The sequence below is a fragment of the Panicum hallii genome, chromosome 1 (assembly GCF_002211085.1).
Source record: "Panicum hallii strain FIL2 chromosome 1, PHallii_v3.1, whole genome shotgun sequence".
Taxonomy (NCBI): Eukaryota; Viridiplantae; Streptophyta; class Magnoliopsida; order Poales; family Poaceae; genus Panicum; species Panicum hallii.
The window spans coordinates 55,807,804-55,825,248 of NC_038042.1; the positions used below are offsets into that span (position 1 = coordinate 55,807,804).

Genomic DNA, 17,445 nt, shown 5'->3' on the forward strand with positions numbered 1-17,445 from the left:
TCTTGAAAAGGAGTCTATTGATTCTCTCCTGATTGGTTGGATCGTAGGGACGATGTCCACAGGCAGATCTCTTCCCACGTCTTTCATCACTTCCTACACGATGAGTACAACTTTGGTAGAATATGCATATATATGCCTTTCTGAACTTCTAGTTGCTAGGCCCGCAAGCTGTGAAAGCTCCGCTTCTCCGCTCAGTACAGACACCGCATGGTCATTTAGATGAATTCAAGTGCAGACTACAAAGCTAGCATAAATCTAAGAGTGGTTGCGCCACCGTCAAAGCAGTATGGCCGAATATCTAATATAATAAAATGGCTATGCAGTAGAGACGCTGCATAATCATTTTAGATCAATTCAAGCAGTGTGATCGAATATCTGATATAATAAAATTTCCTTATCCAGAAAGAGAACATTTCTGTAGCCTCTGCACCAAAGGGACAAGTTCTACATCATTTCTGAGTTATCCGCATAATCTGACTGCAACTGCATGGAATAAATAACAAGACCACAAATTCATTTAGAGGCACTGCAGTATGTATTGTCTTGTCCTCATGAAACAAATGAATAACACAAATGACATCCACGAGCAGTCACTAAGAGACCTTTATTGTCCGAAGTAACAATGCAACAGATCCAACATCTGAGTGAACCCCACCAGTAAAAAAAATACTTCAGGTGGTTTCACAAGCTAGAACAAAATCATTAGAGACTAAGAAAATAGTCCATCACTAGTGTAGACTCACTCACTCTTCCACCAGTCTGGTACCTCATCAAGCAGCCTGAGAATAAAAACGGCAGCCACTTGACTCTGCGGGCAAACTCTCAAATGTCATAGGTGGCAAAGCACAGATAAGGGTAGGATTTTTTTTTTTGAGCTGGAAAGGTAGCTAATTAACTATACATGAATAAAATATCTACAGAACTAAGTCTGGAATTTGCCTACCGTCATTTTATTACTTTTGTTCAACTGAGAAACTGTTAAAATTGGCCAATTATTCCGTCTTGATGTGATGTGTCCTATCACTTGAAGTATGACGCCATGTACAGTCTTACTCCAATGTCCACCGCACAATTGTCACCACCAGTTGCATGAAGAACCACAGGGATGTCACTCAGGTAATGTATCACCAGGGGCAGAACGGCTGGAGCGTCTGGAGCTTTCACTGCGTCGCCACTCAACAAAACAGACTTGGCAGTGCAGCCGCCAGCTTCTGTTGCTCCTGATTCCTCATCTTCTTCAGACAACATCGTCTCTGAAGGGTTCACCACCATCGCGACTTCCTCAATTGGCCTGCTCTTCATCTGAGTTCCCCTCCTTTGAGCAGGCTTGTTCCTGCATGCATCAAGCACTAGCGTTCCAGTGGCTTCCAACCACTCAACAGTTAGGCCCTCGACTTCATCATAATATATCCTTCGTTCCATCTGCATCATAAAACCACATTAAGGTGGTGAAAAAGAAAATGAAGCAGGTGTTACTTTTAGATTAGGATTAGCGAAAATTCATACCGCAAGCTTCGGCACATAAACTGACATGAATCTTGGTCCTAGACCCAGAACTCTAGCATTGCAGACCACAATCTGCAAAATAAAAAAGCAGCATTTCAAAATAAAGCTTACAGAAAAATAAACTTGTTGGAGAGCTGGAAATGGTGGTGCACCAGTTTTTACCTCTTTGTTCTTTATCAGAGCCCACATATAGAGCTTCTGTCCAGCTTCTTCTGCACGACGACCAGCCCACTTTCTTTCATTACAGTGTTCAGCAACCTCCCCGAGATTTTCAGAGGAAGGAACCCTAAATTTCTTGGCTGCAGCAGAAAGTGCTTTTTTCCCTTCTTCAGATTCAGCAGCATCCCTACTAAATTGGAGGCCTGTAAAACATCTATCCATCAATTCACAAGATGCTTTGAGTCCATTCTGCCCTGTGGAAGATTTTTTTTGCTTCATATACACTTGCTCAGCCTCAATTACCGCATTCAGAGTCCTGTGAACAATAATATCAGGATATCTTCGAAGCGGTGAAGTGAAGTGTGTATATAAAGGGACAGACAGAGCATAATGTGCCCAATCATCTTTCTTGCTTATCAGGTCCCCTGTGCAGAAGTATTCTGCTGACTGCATTTGCTTTGAAGCATAAAACATGAGAATATCAAAGAGAACAGGATCATCTTGCAATTTTTCCTTTACCCTGGAAAGTGAAAGGTGAAGTTGACCAGATGATGAAGCATCCAACTCAAAACCATTCTTAGCACAAAATGCCTCAAACTCTCTGAACTTCCTCAAATTAGGTTCAGGGTGCCTACGAAGTAAGGCACAATCAGGGAAAGCATTAGATATAACTTCTGCAGCTGACATATTTGCCAACAACATAAGCTCCTCAACTATGAAGCATGCATTATTCCTAACATAGCGATAGCTGTCACATGGAGCCCCATCTTCATCAAACAAGATCATAAGCTTTGCAGTGTCAAGAGAAAGAGCTCCACTCTTGAACCTAATTTCTTTCAGATTTTTTGAGACCTCATAAAGGCCTCTAAGGGACTTGATAACATCATCTCGTTCAAATATACCATGCACTTGAAGAGAAGAAACAGCAGATCTAGACTGACTGGCGTCACTACAAATCAAATCTTGCACAAGATCATATGACAGCTTGCAGCAAGAAAAGATGATGCTTCGACCAATCCAACGACTTACTATGTTCCCATGAGGGTCAATATCCCAAATGATTGAAAAGGCAAGCCTGTCTACACCTGGATTAAGCGAAACCAGTTCTTCTGAAAGTCTTGAAGGCAACATTGATATTTTACGTTTCAAGGTGTAAACACTAGTAGATCGACTTTGAGCTTCAGCATCTAACGCAGTCTCTGGATGGACAAAGTAAGAAACATCTGCAATGTGAACCCCAATACGGACAGTTCCTCCTGAGAGTATCTCAATTGATATAGCATCATCAAGATCTGATGCAGTAGGAGGGTCTATTGTAAAAGTCAAGACCTTCCTCAAATCTTTTCTTGCTTCAAGTTCTTTCTGAGGAATCTTCCAACAATTGTCAGGAAGGCATGCCAAGGACTCGGGGGAAAACTCGGTATCAGATATAGCATTCTCAAATAATATAGCATCCATGTGCGTTTTAACATGTCCACCCTTTCCCAAGAACCGTACAACACGTGCATAGGGATAGAGACTTTCCTCATTCCATTCATCCAGTCGTGCAGCGACCAATTCCTTCTCTATCGCTGCATCACCTTCTCTTAGGCTCTGTCTGACACTATCTGGCAAAGTGCTAACACTAACAACCATCTGGGGGAATTTGGGGTCAGTAGGCAAGAGAAAAATCAAGCCTGAAACAGCCGATTGTGCTCTGTTGTTCATCTTCTTTCCACCCATCTGATTTTTCTGCTGCTCTCCATCAGGGAACTCTGGAAAAGAAGCAAGGAAACCTACAACGGCATCACGGCGTGGGGACTTCTTCATGACTGATAATACTTTCCCAGTAGGACGTCTGCCTGGGTGAGTGTGTATCATGGCGCAGATCCTTTGTAATGCTCTTGCTGCCTCACTCTTTCCATCATTCAAGTCTCTCTCGTTACTTTCCAGGACAGTAGCATTCCCATTTTCACACTTAACAGCTTGACTAAAACCACTGTTCTTGTGAGGGAGATGCGTCCTGCCCAAACCAGGTACACCATTACTGCAATTTTCAAACCTGCAGCCAGCATCTGCTTGTCCTTTCTTCTGACTATGATTCCCATTTGTTTCACCATTCTCGCGGACCACAGAATCCCCTCCTATCGCAGGGTTACATGTAACGTTCGGTCCTTTCATTCTAGTCCAGTGAACAACAGGATCCAGTGTGATAGCAACAAGATCGCCTTCAACCTGCAATGTAGTTCATGAGATAACATGATATGTTGTAACTTGTAAATGCATAAATTCACCAAGCATGGATGAATAGGCACAGCAAGAGAGCAGAATTTTATAGGAACTGCAAATGAGCAGAACTCGACCACTTACAAGACAAACCTTATGGCAACACATCAAGATGAGACATATATATATACATATCGCTAAAGTATGTATAGCACTAGTTGTTTCTATAGGTCGCATAACCTTGTTAGGACCATTGGTAAAGAAACAGATAAAACTCTTGCACGCAATACCAAAGATAAAATTAACTGCAGGGAAGGGTAAAAAAGAGCACCACATCTGCAACAGAACACTTTAAAACCCAACAAAATTATCAAATAGCATGTAATGCAGCTTTATTTGAATCATTTCCAAAAGAAAAAAACTACTGTATAATCCACGAACTCAGAAATTAAGATGGTCACATGTTATTCCAAGAGAATGCCATTTTGTTGCTGGTTGCTGTCCTGACTAAGTTCAACATGAATGAAAGCACATTAAGAGCATAAAAAGGTCTAGCATGTTTCATTCTATTGTGCAGGGAGCAAGGTAGCCATATGTTATGTGCCTAATGTGTAGAAGTCATGAGTTACTATCAGCACAAATAGAGATGCCCAGTTCTATGAACAACAAAAACTTGACAATTGGTGATGCAAGATCAAATGAAGGAGAAGGCAACAGCATCGTACTGAATTTTGTCCTGAAATGACATTTAGTGCCAAATCTGGCATGTGTTTCTGATTCCTCCTGATAGGGTAACCAGTTAACAGACACAAGCTTAGCGTGAGATCCTGTCTTTGCACTATCCAGTACCCACTAGCATTGCCTTATGGGGCGCCTTTGCAATATGCACTATCCGGTACCCACTAACATTGCCTTATGGGGCGCCTTTGCAATACACCCAATCATTAGTGCATCATGCATGCAGAGGAGTATGTATTAGTGCATCATGCATGCAGAGGAGTACATACCGCTCGGTTTTGCGCCAACCCAGTAACGAGAATATCCACCGGGATGCCATCAATCGTGCAGTACGCCTGCAAAATCACAGAACTCAAATGTTACCGCACAGTTGCAAGGGAACAGTACACAATATTGGTACTCAGACCACGGAGCCGTGCTTGCCTCATTTCGGTTGTGTGCATTAACCCGGAACTTCCCCACAAACGCATGCCCTCTCTGCGTAGCAAAGGCATCAAATCAGTGTGTCAGTTCACGCAAAATCATAACCAGGAAGCTCCAGACCTCCCATGGCACCAGCAAATTACCTTGACGGCCTCCTCCACGGCCCGCTCAGGCCAGTGAGGCTGGAAGTGCCGCCTCCCGGGAGCTCCCCCGCCCGCCCTCGCATCGAGCGCCTCCGCGGGCCTCGGCGTGGGCAGCAGGGGGCAGGACTGGCTCGTCCCCGCCGCGGGCGCCTCCGCCTCGGCGTCGGCACGGGCGCCGCCGCCCACGTGCATGGGCGGCATCGATCTGACCGACCTCGGCCCCGCCGCGGCGTCCGCGTGCGGGCCCTGCGGCACGGCGACGGGGGCCGCGCCTGCCTGCTTGGAGCGCCGCGCGGGGCGGCGGCGGTTCTTCTTCTTCTCCTTCTCGGCTTCCTCGGCCGCGAGCGTCGGCGGCGGGGCCGGGATGGAAACCGCAGCTGTGTGCTCCCCGGTGGCCCTCATGACGCAGCCTCCCTCCCTCTCTGTCTCTCTACCTCTCCTCGAAGGACGCGCGGCGAGGGAACCCTAGATCTGGCAGGGGCGCCCTCCGCTCTCCTCGTCGACACCGATGGGGAAAAAAAACGAGGTGTCGGGGGCGGGGAGGGGAGGAGGGAGAGGACTGGAAGGAAGGGATAGAAGAGAGGGAAGGAGGGCCGGGAGGAGGATGACGAGGAGGGTGAAGGGAAGGGAGATATGTAAAAGATGTTGCTTCTCGAAGCGGGTGCGGGGTGGCGGTAGTATAATCGAGGGCGGCTCTGGTATATTGCTGTGGCTTGCGGTCGGGGGGAGTACGTGTTGGCGTTGGCGCCTGGGCCGTTTTGCGGGGGAGGTCGGCAGCTGGACGGAGAGGCTGGTCGGCGGCGGGTAGGGTCGCGCGCGCGCCGACTATTGCCTCGCTTTCCGCCTTTCGCAGGAAAGGACCCGTCGCTTTCGCCTCCATGGGCATGCGCTTCAGGCGTCCATGCGACCGTGCCTCTACTGTCCCAGGAGGCTCCCTGTTGATCCTCGTGCGCACCTGACAGGTTGCCTGAATACCTGGGATTCGCAACGCGTTAGATGAAGGTAAGATAGCAAGGGCGTGATTGGTTTCCCGCATCACCCTCCAACCGGACCTGTCGGGTGCAACAACGATCTGTTTGGAAATCTGCATCACCTACTTAGCCTGGCTTCCGTGATGCAAAAGCTGGCCGGCAGCCTGGCTCCGGAGATACAAGAAAAATGATCGTATCCAGCGAGCATGCGCAGGCGGAAAATGCTCTTTCGTCTGGACAACCAATCACAAGCTCTAGCTGGCTTGGCCTGCCAGAAACATCAACCAAACTAAGGGCCACTGCATCTGGGCAGCCGGGCGTCCTGGCCACCACGGGCCTGGTTGAATACTTGAGCCAGGCTACGAAGCGCCGCGAACCAATCACGCCCCTAAATCCAATAGCCCGAAGGTTCGGACTTCTCCTCCGATCTCAGATTCACATTCCGTGCACGCCATCTTTTTTACATAAAGATCTATTTTTATTAGAATAAAGTAATATTATCTAGTAATTTTATAAGCTTGTACCAAAACAGATCTAGACGTATGATTTTCATGTTTTCAAGGCGGTCAGAGTTTCGCGGAACTGGACGTTTATCTATAACGCCTACGTCGCCTCGTATACCTGTACAAGAGTATGGGAAGGAAGTAAGACAGTAGCCACCAGATCACGCTTCAAGATTGGTGCTAGCGGCCCACCAAGAGCAACCAGATAAACCCCATCATCCCCTTATCCTCGAGCCCAAACTGCGATTGCGAAAACGCGAGCCCTGCGGAAGAGCAATGGCGACGATGTCTCTCGCTGCGGCGTCGCCCCTCACCTCCACTCCCCGCGCCGTCGGCGCACCCGCACCACTAACGGCCTTCCTTGGCCTCCGCTCAGGTGCCGCCCAGGCGACGCGGTTCCCTGGACTGACGGTGTCGTCGCAGCCGGTGGAGCGCCGCGCCGCGGGGGTGGTGGCGATGGCGAAGAGGGAGCAGGAGCTGGAGGAGATCCGGGCTATGACGACGGAGCAGCTGGAGGAGGAGGTGGTGGACCTCAAGGGGGAGCTCTTCCTGCTCCGCCTCAAGCGCTCCGCGCGCCAGGAGTTCAAAAACAGCGAGTTCAGCCGCATGCGGAAGAGGGTATATTGCTCGCTCAATGCTTTACCGTTCGAGTTTTGTTTATGAAGTTATTCATCTCATTTGGGAAATTATCATCGTTGGTGGAAATGGGGTGAAGTTATGTAGAACAAATTGGTAGTTTTTTTGTCAAACGTTGGAAGCTTGAAGAGGTCTGCTCGATATGCTCACCTGACAGTCTGTCGTATTGAATTCTAATCTATGCTTCAGTGTTAAAGAGCTTAGAATAAATCAATTCATGGCGTCATCGCAACGAAGCAAAGTGATTCTTGACTTGATCAGTTAATATGATATCAAGCTGCTGCTGCTTCATACCTGCAGTTACTTGCAACTGTGGGTGGAATTTGAACTATAAGTTAAAATCTTACTGGTTGTACTAGTGCTTTGAAATCCACTGTGGCAACTCCAAAGGCCATCTTTTGTATTAGTTGATCTCAAGGATAATCCAAAGCTTAATCTTTATATGCTTATATTACAATCTGCATTGAAAATTAGTAGAACTTTTGTTTCCTAGGACATCTAAATGCAGATAAAAGAATCTTGTAAGCCAGAAAATGGTATGGACATTGTTCACTGTATACGAGAAATACTTGCATGGTGTAGAAATATATGTCTTACTATAAGATGATTAGTTGTCTTACTATAAGATGATTAGGAATCATACTTACCACCTGCTTTAAACCTTCTCCACTGCACTCTAGGCACCTGCACACCTAGAACAAATAATTCATCGCAGATTAATCCATACCTATGTGGCTATGTTCCTCTAATCTGGCCTGATCAATGGAGATAGCATTCAGAAAGGAATTTATCAATTTAATACTGATTTGCACTTCCTACACTTCTTTTCTTTTTTCAACTAACCATATGTATTTATAATTGTCTGTTTACTCATATTTTTATCTTTACTTCAGATTGCTCGTATGTTGACTGTGAAAAGAGAGCGTGAAATTGAACAAGGAATCAACAAGAGATTGTCTAGGAAGCTTGATAGGAAATGGAAGCAGAGCATTGTGGTTAGACCACCACCATCTCTAAGGGAGAACAAAGAGGTGTAGAATGGAGCAAAAGGGGGCAATCTGCTAAAGTCGTTTCATGCAAGTGTAGCAGGAAGGTTCCTTTGTAATTTCAACCCTTATTTCATTGTTATGTACTCAGTATTAACATTCTGCTAAGTCTTTCTATCTAAACCTGAATTTCAATTGTTAGTCTCTTCTGTAAATTTTGAATTTATGCTTCTACCTGTCACCTGCATTATCGATGTATTTTCTTATCTGCTTCACATATGAAACTGCATTTTAGAAGTGTATGCTATCAAGTAATTGAGAATGGCAATCATTTGCACCTAAAAGTACATGCTTTCTTAGTTTCTTGCCATGCTGAATAGAATCTGAGGGCTTTGATACCTCTATTTTAATGGATATAAAAGTAGTTTCCAATATAGTTTCTGATCCTACCAGTTCACTACACTGTTTCTATTGCTGGATTATAAGAATAACCTCCATCTCAGATCATCCAATTGGTGAGACTGATCATATAAGACCATTAGTTGTACAGTACTACAGTGTCACCAGTGGAGCTTCAGACACCAGATATTGGGATGAGCAATGTAGTAATAGTTATAAATTATAATAGTGGTCCATAAACATTCCTTTTATATAAAAAACTGTCAATAAAACATAAGCAAATAATTGCGTCTATGCTTATCTAACACCGTAAAAAAAGTTATCAAAAGTGAAAAAAGAGAGAAGAGAACCATATATGTTTACTCAAAATTGGTATCTCATAACCTTTTAAGTAGGTAATTTGTTGGCATTTCAGTCTGCTTGAATGCCCATATTTGCTTAATTTTTGGTTTGTTTCTAACAAGTGAGAGAATGCTCTTACTTGTTTAGGTAGCTGCCAAAGCATATTTGCAGATATTGATCTATCAAACAACGCCCAGATTGCTCACTTTATTTGGAACCATTCTCTTGATCCTATGAATGATTGTTCGCCCAAATGAGGAATATATTTGAATTTGAAGCATTATACCAGATAACCTTATACAATAACTTTGTCGGAATGGCAGTAAAATTTTAACCCAATTTCATTATCTTATCGAACAATTGAAAATGGTGCTCTTTTCTTCTCTTGTGCTGGCCACTTAGATTTCTGTTACTATCTAACCTGTCTTGCTTTGTATCTGGGTACAGCTGCCCCAAAGCATGTTATAGGCATGTTCCCTATAATCTAGAATGAGCTACAGATGTTGCTGAATAGAGCTGCCAGTCTGGACAACTGGATTTATCATCAGTTTTATGATTAGGCCCATGACCTTTAGCGAAAAGCTGTAACTCCGCTCCTTTTCAAGATCTTTATTAGCTTAAGATGGTAGAGGGGCTGGCTTCACTGGCAAGCCACTTATTTTGGCAGTCCTTGTTCCTAACTTTCCTGGGTGTCTAGTATTGCAGCTGGAGTCTTGGACCTTGATTATGTAAGATGCCTCCGTTTAAGTTTCTTGAGAAAAGTTCTTTGCCATCACATTTCAGTAGCTAGCATTAAATTCCTTGGGTAGATGAGAAATGGAGGAGTCTGATTAGTTTGTCCTTGTATGATAATTTGATTAATCATGGAATTAGTTTTCTATACGAACCAGCTGTAATTAACAAAAGACATACACGAAACCCTTGTCAATGACTTCTATCTCGTATGCTACAAAGATTTCCATAGGTAATACCAAAACTTTAGGCATATTTATACGAACTAGAATTAGCAATGTGCCCGTAATAAAAAAAGGACAGGTTTAGAGGTGGGTGAATGTCAGAATAATAGAACAAAACAACTCCATTATCTTCTGACTGATGCAAAACAAAATCTTTGTTTACTGCTCCCCTGAGAGCTCTGGTGTCAAAATCAATATGTAGTGCAGTTGGAAATTACTAGAGCTGTGCAAATCTCTCTGGTTGATATTAGTTTTCTTCTACCCATCTTATATATTTGTTTATATTGGTTCCAGATGGACAACTAGCAAATATCGAATTACCTTTTCTTTTATTGAATGGGAAAAATATCAAATTCCTAACTAAAGGTTAAATAGGAAAAATATTTGTATGACACAGGAGCAGATAAGATTACTACCGCAAACTCCTTTCACATTCCATGGTCATGTTTGTATAGTTAATTCCAAGATTATTTTGTATGGTTATATCTAAACTGTTTTAGCACCTGTTGATAATTTGCATCAGGAAAGAAGGTTACTATTTACATAAATTATCTCTTTAAATCATTATCCTGTGGGGAAAAATGACAGGCACCCCTAGGAGCACATTGCACCCTATATCCTCACTGCCAACTATACACGAGGATTCATGCTGGGCTATTTGAAATATTAAATATTGTAGGAATACTAACAGCTGAGCTATTTGAAATATTAACCATGGTACAGAGTGACCTGGTTGGGTTTGTCTTATGTGTATTTTTCTTTCCCTGTTCCAATCACTCTGTGCCTCCATGTTGGTTTTCTTCAGTGACATGGGAAGCTTAATGCAGTGTCTAACCTATGGCATCACAAATTAGTTAGTGCCTTGATTTTCTCCTTGTTCTAAATGTCCTCAACTGTATGACAATTGAACCAAAATCTATTCACAACTTTATACCCAAAAAGCTTATGCATCAATCTTTAATAAGAAAAAAGAAACCCGTAAATTGATACTTGTCAGTGTCAGGTAAAGCTGTGCTGTTATTGCTAGAGATTTAAAATGAGTTTGTTAACGCTAGCCGTCAATATCTTGGAGGAAAAGGCATCACGTCTTACCTGCTCGTAGAAAGCGTAGCATTTGAAATGAAACTAATCTGTAAATAGTTTGAAGCTGCAGGATGTTCGATATCTGACAAGGACATAGGGACAACTGACTAAGGAAAAACACTAGTAATGCTTCAGAAAAGCTCATGATTGATGCATGATTATTGCAATTAAATATTATTAGTGACAGAACCTTATGTTTTAGCTGTTTGGATCCTTCCTATCGGTGCTACTTGCTTTCTGTCGCTCTTTGGACACAACAGGTTTCAGTCAACTCCCCGTAACTGCCTGGGAAGACAAGTTTCTTTCTTACAGTAGTAGCATACAGACGTTTTCTTCTATTATGGATCACTTCATAGCATTTCTTCAAGAAAACATTCACAACTTGAATAGAACACAAGCTTTTCTTTGGAAAGAAGACTGGTCTGAAAATCTGTTCTTTGCTGGTAATGTCAAACTCTTAATGATTTGAGTCTGTTCTAGAATATGAATTTGAGTTTAATATCATCTAAATTCCATTTCTTCTTACTTTTAAAATCTGTAGGTGCACAATTCTTCAACTAATATGCGTTGAACATTTAGATAATCCCCATGCCACATGCAATTACTATTTTCATGCCTAACAATCATATGATATGACACATCACTGACACTATATATTGTTTAGGATTTACTGAGCACCTGACTACCTGAATGGGTTTGCAGAGAACAATTAGAGTCTTGTAAAAAAGCATGGAGAATCCAACCCTGCAAAATTTATATAGAAGTTGTATATTTACAAGTGTTTGGTGTATAGTGTTTATGCATAGGAGCATGCATTTGCACTAAAAAAGAAAAGAAAAAAAAAAGCACACAGAAACTACACCTCTGAACTGATACTCACATCAGAATATAGCACAAAAACAGAGGTAAGAAAGAAAGAAAACTAAAACTGAAAAAAAGCAAACCATAGAGTAACACACACACACACACACATCAGACCGGGATTCATACAAACTCGCTCAAGAACTGTTCATCAAACAACTCAGGCCAACTTGTGAATTGAATGCTGCTACCATCACAGCTTGAAGCGCTGCAAGCATCGCCGAGGTTGGAAATGGGGAAGTCGGTGAGCGGCGGAAGGGAGTTTTCTGACAGCAGCAGCGTTTTAGGGGTTCCATTCTCCCCCTCAACACTACTCTTCGGAGTGAAGTCCGAGTTCTGGTTTGCATCGTTGCTGGTGGGCTGCTCAAAGAAAGAGCTAGGAATTTGGATGTCAGGCAGTTGTCCAGCTACTATGTCCTGGCCACTGATACTCTCTAGGAAATTTGGAGAAGGCAACGAAGACAAGGAAGACATCTGCGGAGGACTCAGGAGGCCAATTTGCTCCAGGTCGGGGATGGTGTTGATGCTGCTGGAACTGGGACTAGTTGCAATGGATGCTGCAGACTGGATCAGGTTCTGGAGGCACTGGAGCTTTGCAGCCTGGACCGCCTCAACCTGCAACCTGGCGGCGTGGTCGTCCCATGGCCGCTGCTCCACAAGCTGGCGGAGGTTGGCCAGCGCAATGAGTTGAGGCAGCGCAGCAAAGAAGTCTGTTCTTGGCCTGTGCGTCATCGGGTCGAAGCCCATCTGGATCAGCTTCTTCTTCAGGTGAGTGTTCCAGAAATTCTTGATCTCGTTGTCCGTCCGCCCCGGGAGGTGCTTCGCGATGGCTGACCACCTGGTTTGACATGACAAAAGTTTGCACTGGATTAGACTAGTAGTTGGTGCCAGGCATAGGCAAGAGATGCATGGTAGCTGGTGAGGTGCAGTACTTGTTGCCAAGGACGGAGTGGAACCGGAGGATGGTTTGTTCTTCCTCTTCGGTGAACTTCCCTCTCTTGATGTCTGGCCTCAGGTAGTTGGTCCATCTCAGCCTGCAACTCTTGCCACACCTGTTGAGTCCTGCAAGAACAGATCAGATGGTTGAGCTACATTTTCGCATGGAAGTGATCTACCTCTTTTGCGCAGAGAGAAGAAGTTCGCGTGGCATACCTGCAAGCTTCGGCAGTGCTCTCCAGCTCCCATGGCCGTGCTTCTGGATGTACTCCATGAGCTTCTGGTCTTCTTCAGGGGTCCATGGGCCCTTCTTGAGGCCGTTCTCATCACAGCAAGGAGACCTTCCCATCGATAGGTGAGATAGGACTGGGGTAGGGTGGTGCAGGTGGGGAGGAGGGAGACAACCTGCCTGCTGCCTCCTTGGAAGCTCCCTGTTCCTTTGATGGCTGGTCACCAGAACACAGCTTCCGGTATATAAAGACTCGGAAATCCCTGTTTCCTAAACTCGGGTTAAACATAGTTTATATAAGCAGAAATGACTAATCTGTCCCTTGATCATTTCAGTATGCCGACGTGCGCACGTCCGTCGTAGAAAGGGCAGGGGTCTTGGTGTCCACCCCAAACTATAAGGATCCTTGATCCTTATAGTTGACCTGTACTGGATGTGCTTGCTGTAGGCTGCTAGACAGTGCTACTTGGCCTAATCTCAGTCTCACAGAGACCACTTTAATAGCCGTATTATATTGCTTCTAAGATCGCCACTAATTAGTTCAGCTCAGCATGTCTTAGATGTATCTCAGTCTAGTCAGACAATTTGCTGGGGCCTGTTCCTCCAGAGAGCACATACATAGATTTTAGGGAAGCCGTCCTTCATTTGCTATTCTAAACATACCATTTGCACACCAGCATGATGTATATTCCTGTGGATGACACCGTACAAGTCTTAGATTCTTTTCTCAAGTAAGGGGACTGCAAGTGATTGAGCCACCTATGCATACATTGTATCTCGACAAAGGACCTAAGAAAAATATTGTGTGGAAGGATACCAAGTGATGAGAGTTTACAGCTGGAATTGCGTATGCAGAAGCTTGACTACTTCAGAGTCTTGTTCTTGCACCCCAAGAGTAAATGCCTCGATTATTAGGTAGGTGTAGCACTACTGTTCTCTGATCGCTGCACTTCGTAATTAGCTAGTTCTATTAGTGGGAATATAGTGGAACATCTGAACATGGCTCTGGTCTTCTAGAAGAATGGAACCATGTTCGGATCAAGACAGAGAGTGCAGATGGTACATGACTACTACTCAGCTTGAGCTCATGATGTGATGAGTGAAGAAGTTGGGTGGAAATTTAAGTCAAAATTCAACGTCAAATCTTTGGATTTCGGTGAAATTATCCAACATCTTTTGCCTGTTCATGACCTTTGCAATGCATATGAGGGAGCAGACATGTAGTATATTTCGTAACACTTGCACTGAATCCAGACATGTATATGTAACATGACACTGGACCTAGCACTCCACGATCTGTAGTATATGGCACTGGAAAAAAAAGAGGGTCCTAATTAATGTAGCAACGTCTATACTATCTATCAGCCTCCCTATGTATATCCACTTGCTTGAACGCTACATGATTGACAAATCAGGTCGCTGAACTGCAACCAAACTATATATCTAATCAGAACGCGAGGTCCTGCGACTGCGATAGATTCGCCCATTGCATGGTTCTAACAACTGCAAGGACCCAAAGCAAAAATGCTCTGCAACTGGGATTTGAGGACAGCATCACCTAGTAGCTAATATAAATCCTTAGACGGATCGGAAAAAGCTGCTGGTCATCTACTGCACCGCACTGTTATCACTTACCAGTCTATTTGCCATGCTCCACAGGCCACAGCCACGGAGGAGGGTAAGCTAAGCCGGTGTCCAACGCTCTCAATCCTTCTTCACCTAATAAACCTTTGCTTTCAACGACGCCGTAATTATAGATCATTAGTTTACCTCGAGCGACTTTTTGGCGGCTTGCACGCAGGTTTGATGCGATGGATTCCACGTGCTTGGCGACGTGGGGGCCGGGGCGATGCCTCCCCATGCACGCAAACGCGAGGGACGTTAGCATGGGAGGGGAAAGGCGAAGGCGCAGCCTCGTCCACGCGGTCGTCGTCAACCTTCCTCCCGCCTGCCTGCTCCCCGTGGCCCCATTATTAAACAAAACGCGCGGTTAGGGTTGATTAGCGTTTCCAATAGGTCCCTTTCAGGGGTCTCTCGGCTCAGCTCCTGACAGCGCCGTTCTTCATCATATCATATTAAAGCATCGATTTCAATTCCTGAGAAATTTATTAAACAGTTGAGGTTTATATATGTTGATATTTTTCATAAGGACTTTGCCAGACCCAGCAGAACGTTATCGTGTTTTCTTTTCAGGCTTAGTAGGAAAATTTGACCCCTTTTTTTTACATATTTTACTGGTTAAACATAAGCTCTGCTAGCCTGCTAGGTTTGAATTAGTTTCCAGGGACACGTAGGACGTGCAATGGTGCTTGATTGTGATGATTATTTTGCAGGTTCGTTGAATTATAAATGCAACGAATCCCAGTCGAGGTTGTTTGGTCGTCCTGGCACCTTTTTCAAACCCTCCTTATCAAAATGACATGCATGCGTATCATCCACTTGTCCAGTGACTAGTTTTAGGTTTGAGTTCTGTCATGAGGTGGTTGCTGATCAATTTACTCGTGGCTAGCTATTGTCATTTGCATGTGTCACCTTAAGTCAGTATACCAACATACAGCATGCGTATATACAATTCGTCGTCCATACATCTGAACCGTTATTGGCACTACTTACTTATCCATGCATGTTTCGACTTGATGGTTTCTGCATCTGCTTCGTAAGGTTGACTGGAACTTTGTTGCTGGCTTGCAGCTCAACTGTTTTACATCTGAAGTTCATTCTGAACTAATAATACGTGGAGGTGCAATTTGTATCTGAACCTAAAGTACATAGTAGCACAGTGCTACTTGTATATATTCTCTCATATTTTTCGATTAAGGAAGCTTTAATTTATTGAATTCAAGACTTGTTTCTCTCATACAGATGACTTGGGAAAATACACAAGCTGACATATATATTAACTAAATGTATCTTGCTATATCTAGCAGTGGTCAAGGGGTTGCTAAAATCTGATTATACTAGAGCTGTCATGGAGGGATGGGCAAGAGAACACAAGCACCTAGCTAGTCTACCGAATAATAATTCTCTTCCAGCACGTAGAAAAACTACCGTTAGCATTAATGCAGCCTAGGTTTAAAAGAATAAGAGTAGCCAGGACTAACAAAAATGATAGCAGCCATGCATAGATGTGCCCCCTCTAAGTTCAAATAGAAGCTAAAGATTCTTAGATCTCTGCATGAGTCATGCAAGGTACAACACATACAGGACGGCCTCAAATTCTCACCAACTCGTTCTCCCATAGGCCATATACTTTAATTCGTGATCTGCTGAGATCTTCGCTGACGCTTGATTGACTGCTACTAGATGAATTCAACCATGTTGTGCTTAGAAAACAAGGATAGCTTTAGCAGACAGTTCTTACAAATGCTCATTCATGTGTCGATGTCGTAGGACCTTGCTGTATGGCAGCTAGGACCTAAAGCTGCTTGGAGTAGTTAGATGAAAGTTGGGGCCTGACTGTGAGAGACAGTGAGTTTTATGGATACAGACCGAGGGATTATCTGCCTAGAGGACCAGACCATAGCATTGTCAAGATTCATAAATGGAAGTTCAGAGTTTCACATCATGGCATTGCCAAATTTCAGAAATGGAGGTTCGGAGTTTAGGCTCATCATGTTATTGCCAGATTTCATAGATGGAAGCCCAGAGTTTCAGAACCTTAGTGGCCTCATCTCTACTCCAGCCGTGTGCAAGCCACAGATGGGTAGCTGAACAGTGTGCAGACACGGTTGCTTGCAACGCACACCTGTTTCATGGCAGTAGAAAGGGTAGTTTCTTTCACCATGTAAACTGGAACAAGCAAGTGATGACACCCTCTTTGACATATGCGTGGGAGTTGGTGCAGGCAGCGACCAAGAACTTCGAACAATTTATTTGCTTCCATCCGTAATTGCTGATGACGAGCTTTGCCCACCTCGACACTCTTGAAGCTAGCAGTCTCGTCATCGTCAGAAGCAGACAAATGCCTGAGACCATGCTCACTTTGAGGTTAAACCACAGTGAGTGCGTGCGCATCCAAAAGGGTATGGAAATGCCATCGCTGATGGTTAGACACATATGTACCAACCTTCCTTTTTAAAGTTCTCGTCCTTGTGTCTCCCAGCTACTTCTGGTCATCTCATGGCAGAATTCTGCATAGCCTTTTGTCCTCTGATTTTCCGATTTATACCTAGTGGAACATAAGGAGAATTTGTTAGTCAAATTTACAGACTGTTTGACTCAAGTCAATGGTATTTAGAAGGATTTACTAGTGGTAAGTGCTAATTGCTTCAAATTATTCACAAGATTGGATAAATGTAACTCATCAACACAAAAAGATCTGAATCTGTCAGCACGGCATGTTGTCCTACACAAGATTTTAAGTTTTCCT

General features: G+C 44.0%; 3 protein-coding genes across 4 annotated transcripts; 1 reads left to right on the forward strand and 2 right to left on the reverse strand.

The window, feature by feature from the left end:
- Positions 1 to 490: 490 nt before the first annotated feature.
- LOC112880187 (DIS3-like exonuclease 2) lies at positions 491 to 5,821 on the reverse strand. 2 transcript variants are annotated; one of them, XR_003226270.1, is made up of 7 exons: positions 5,175 to 5,576; positions 5,032 to 5,085; positions 4,878 to 4,943; positions 1,669 to 3,879; positions 1,507 to 1,578; positions 944 to 1,422; positions 491 to 808 (listed from the first exon to the last, which is right to left on the reverse strand). XR_003226270.1 is itself a non-coding variant. In XM_025944755.1 (6 exons), the coding sequence occupies exons 1-6, from the start codon at positions 5,574 to 5,576 to the stop codon at positions 1,021 to 1,023; spliced, it is 3,207 nt and encodes a 1,068-aa protein (XP_025800540.1). In that variant the 5' UTR covers positions 5,577 to 5,821; the 3' UTR covers positions 494 to 1,020. The 2 variants fall into 2 exon arrangements, 1 of the variants encoding a protein (XP_025800540.1); XM_025944755.1 differs by having other exon boundaries at positions 494 to 1,422; positions 5,175 to 5,821.
- A 1,056-nt stretch (positions 5,822 to 6,877) lies between these two features.
- On the forward strand, positions 6,878 to 8,598 carry LOC112899044 (50S ribosomal protein L29, chloroplastic). Its single transcript, XM_025967402.1, has 2 exons — positions 6,878 to 7,266; positions 8,178 to 8,598. Exons 1-2 carry the CDS (start codon positions 6,925 to 6,927, stop codon positions 8,319 to 8,321), a joined length of 486 nt encoding a protein of 161 aa, XP_025823187.1. The 5' UTR covers positions 6,878 to 6,924; the 3' UTR covers positions 8,322 to 8,598.
- A 3,186-nt stretch (positions 8,599 to 11,784) lies between these two features.
- LOC112894411 (transcription factor MYB93-like) lies at positions 11,785 to 13,305 on the reverse strand. Its single transcript, XM_025962115.1, has 3 exons — positions 13,064 to 13,305; positions 12,844 to 12,973; positions 11,785 to 12,749 (listed from the first exon to the last, which is right to left on the reverse strand). The coding sequence occupies exons 1-3, from the start codon at positions 13,194 to 13,196 to the stop codon at positions 12,035 to 12,037; spliced, it is 978 nt and encodes a 325-aa protein (XP_025817900.1). The 5' UTR covers positions 13,197 to 13,305; the 3' UTR covers positions 11,785 to 12,034.
- Between the last annotated feature and the right edge of the window lie 4,140 nt (positions 13,306 to 17,445).

What these genes read in the sequence shown, in the direction of transcription:
- LOC112880187 (XM_025944755.1), bottom strand. Translation starts at nt 5,576, where the DNA reads ATGAGGGCCACCGGGGAGCACACAGCTGCGGTTTCCATCCCGGCCCCG. An exon ending in CCGTGGAGGAGGCCGTCAAG is followed by an intron (nt 5,086 to 5,174) that starts GTAATTTGCTGG and finishes TTTGCTACGCAG; the next exon opens with AGAGGGCATGCGTTTGTGGG. An exon ending in GGTTGGCGCAAAACCGAGCG is followed by an intron (nt 3,880 to 4,877) that starts GTATGTACTCCT and finishes ACTACATTGCAG; the next exon opens with GTTGAAGGCGATCTTGTTGC.
- LOC112894411 (XM_025962115.1), bottom strand. Translation starts at nt 13,196, where the DNA reads ATGGGAAGGTCTCCTTGCTGTGATGAGAACGGCCTCAAGAAGGGCCCA. An exon ending in AGCACTGCCGAAGCTTGCAG is followed by an intron (nt 12,974 to 13,063) that starts GTATGCCACGCG and finishes CTGTTCTTGCAG; the next exon opens with GACTCAACAGGTGTGGCAAG. An exon ending in CACTCCGTCCTTGGCAACAA is followed by an intron (nt 12,750 to 12,843) that starts GTACTGCACCTC and finishes ATGTCAAACCAG; the next exon opens with GTGGTCAGCCATCGCGAAGC.
- LOC112899044 (XM_025967402.1), top strand. Translation starts at nt 6,925, where the DNA reads ATGGCGACGATGTCTCTCGCTGCGGCGTCGCCCCTCACCTCCACTCCC. An exon ending in TCAGCCGCATGCGGAAGAGG is followed by an intron (nt 7,267 to 8,177) that starts GTATATTGCTCG and finishes TCTTTACTTCAG; the next exon opens with ATTGCTCGTATGTTGACTGT.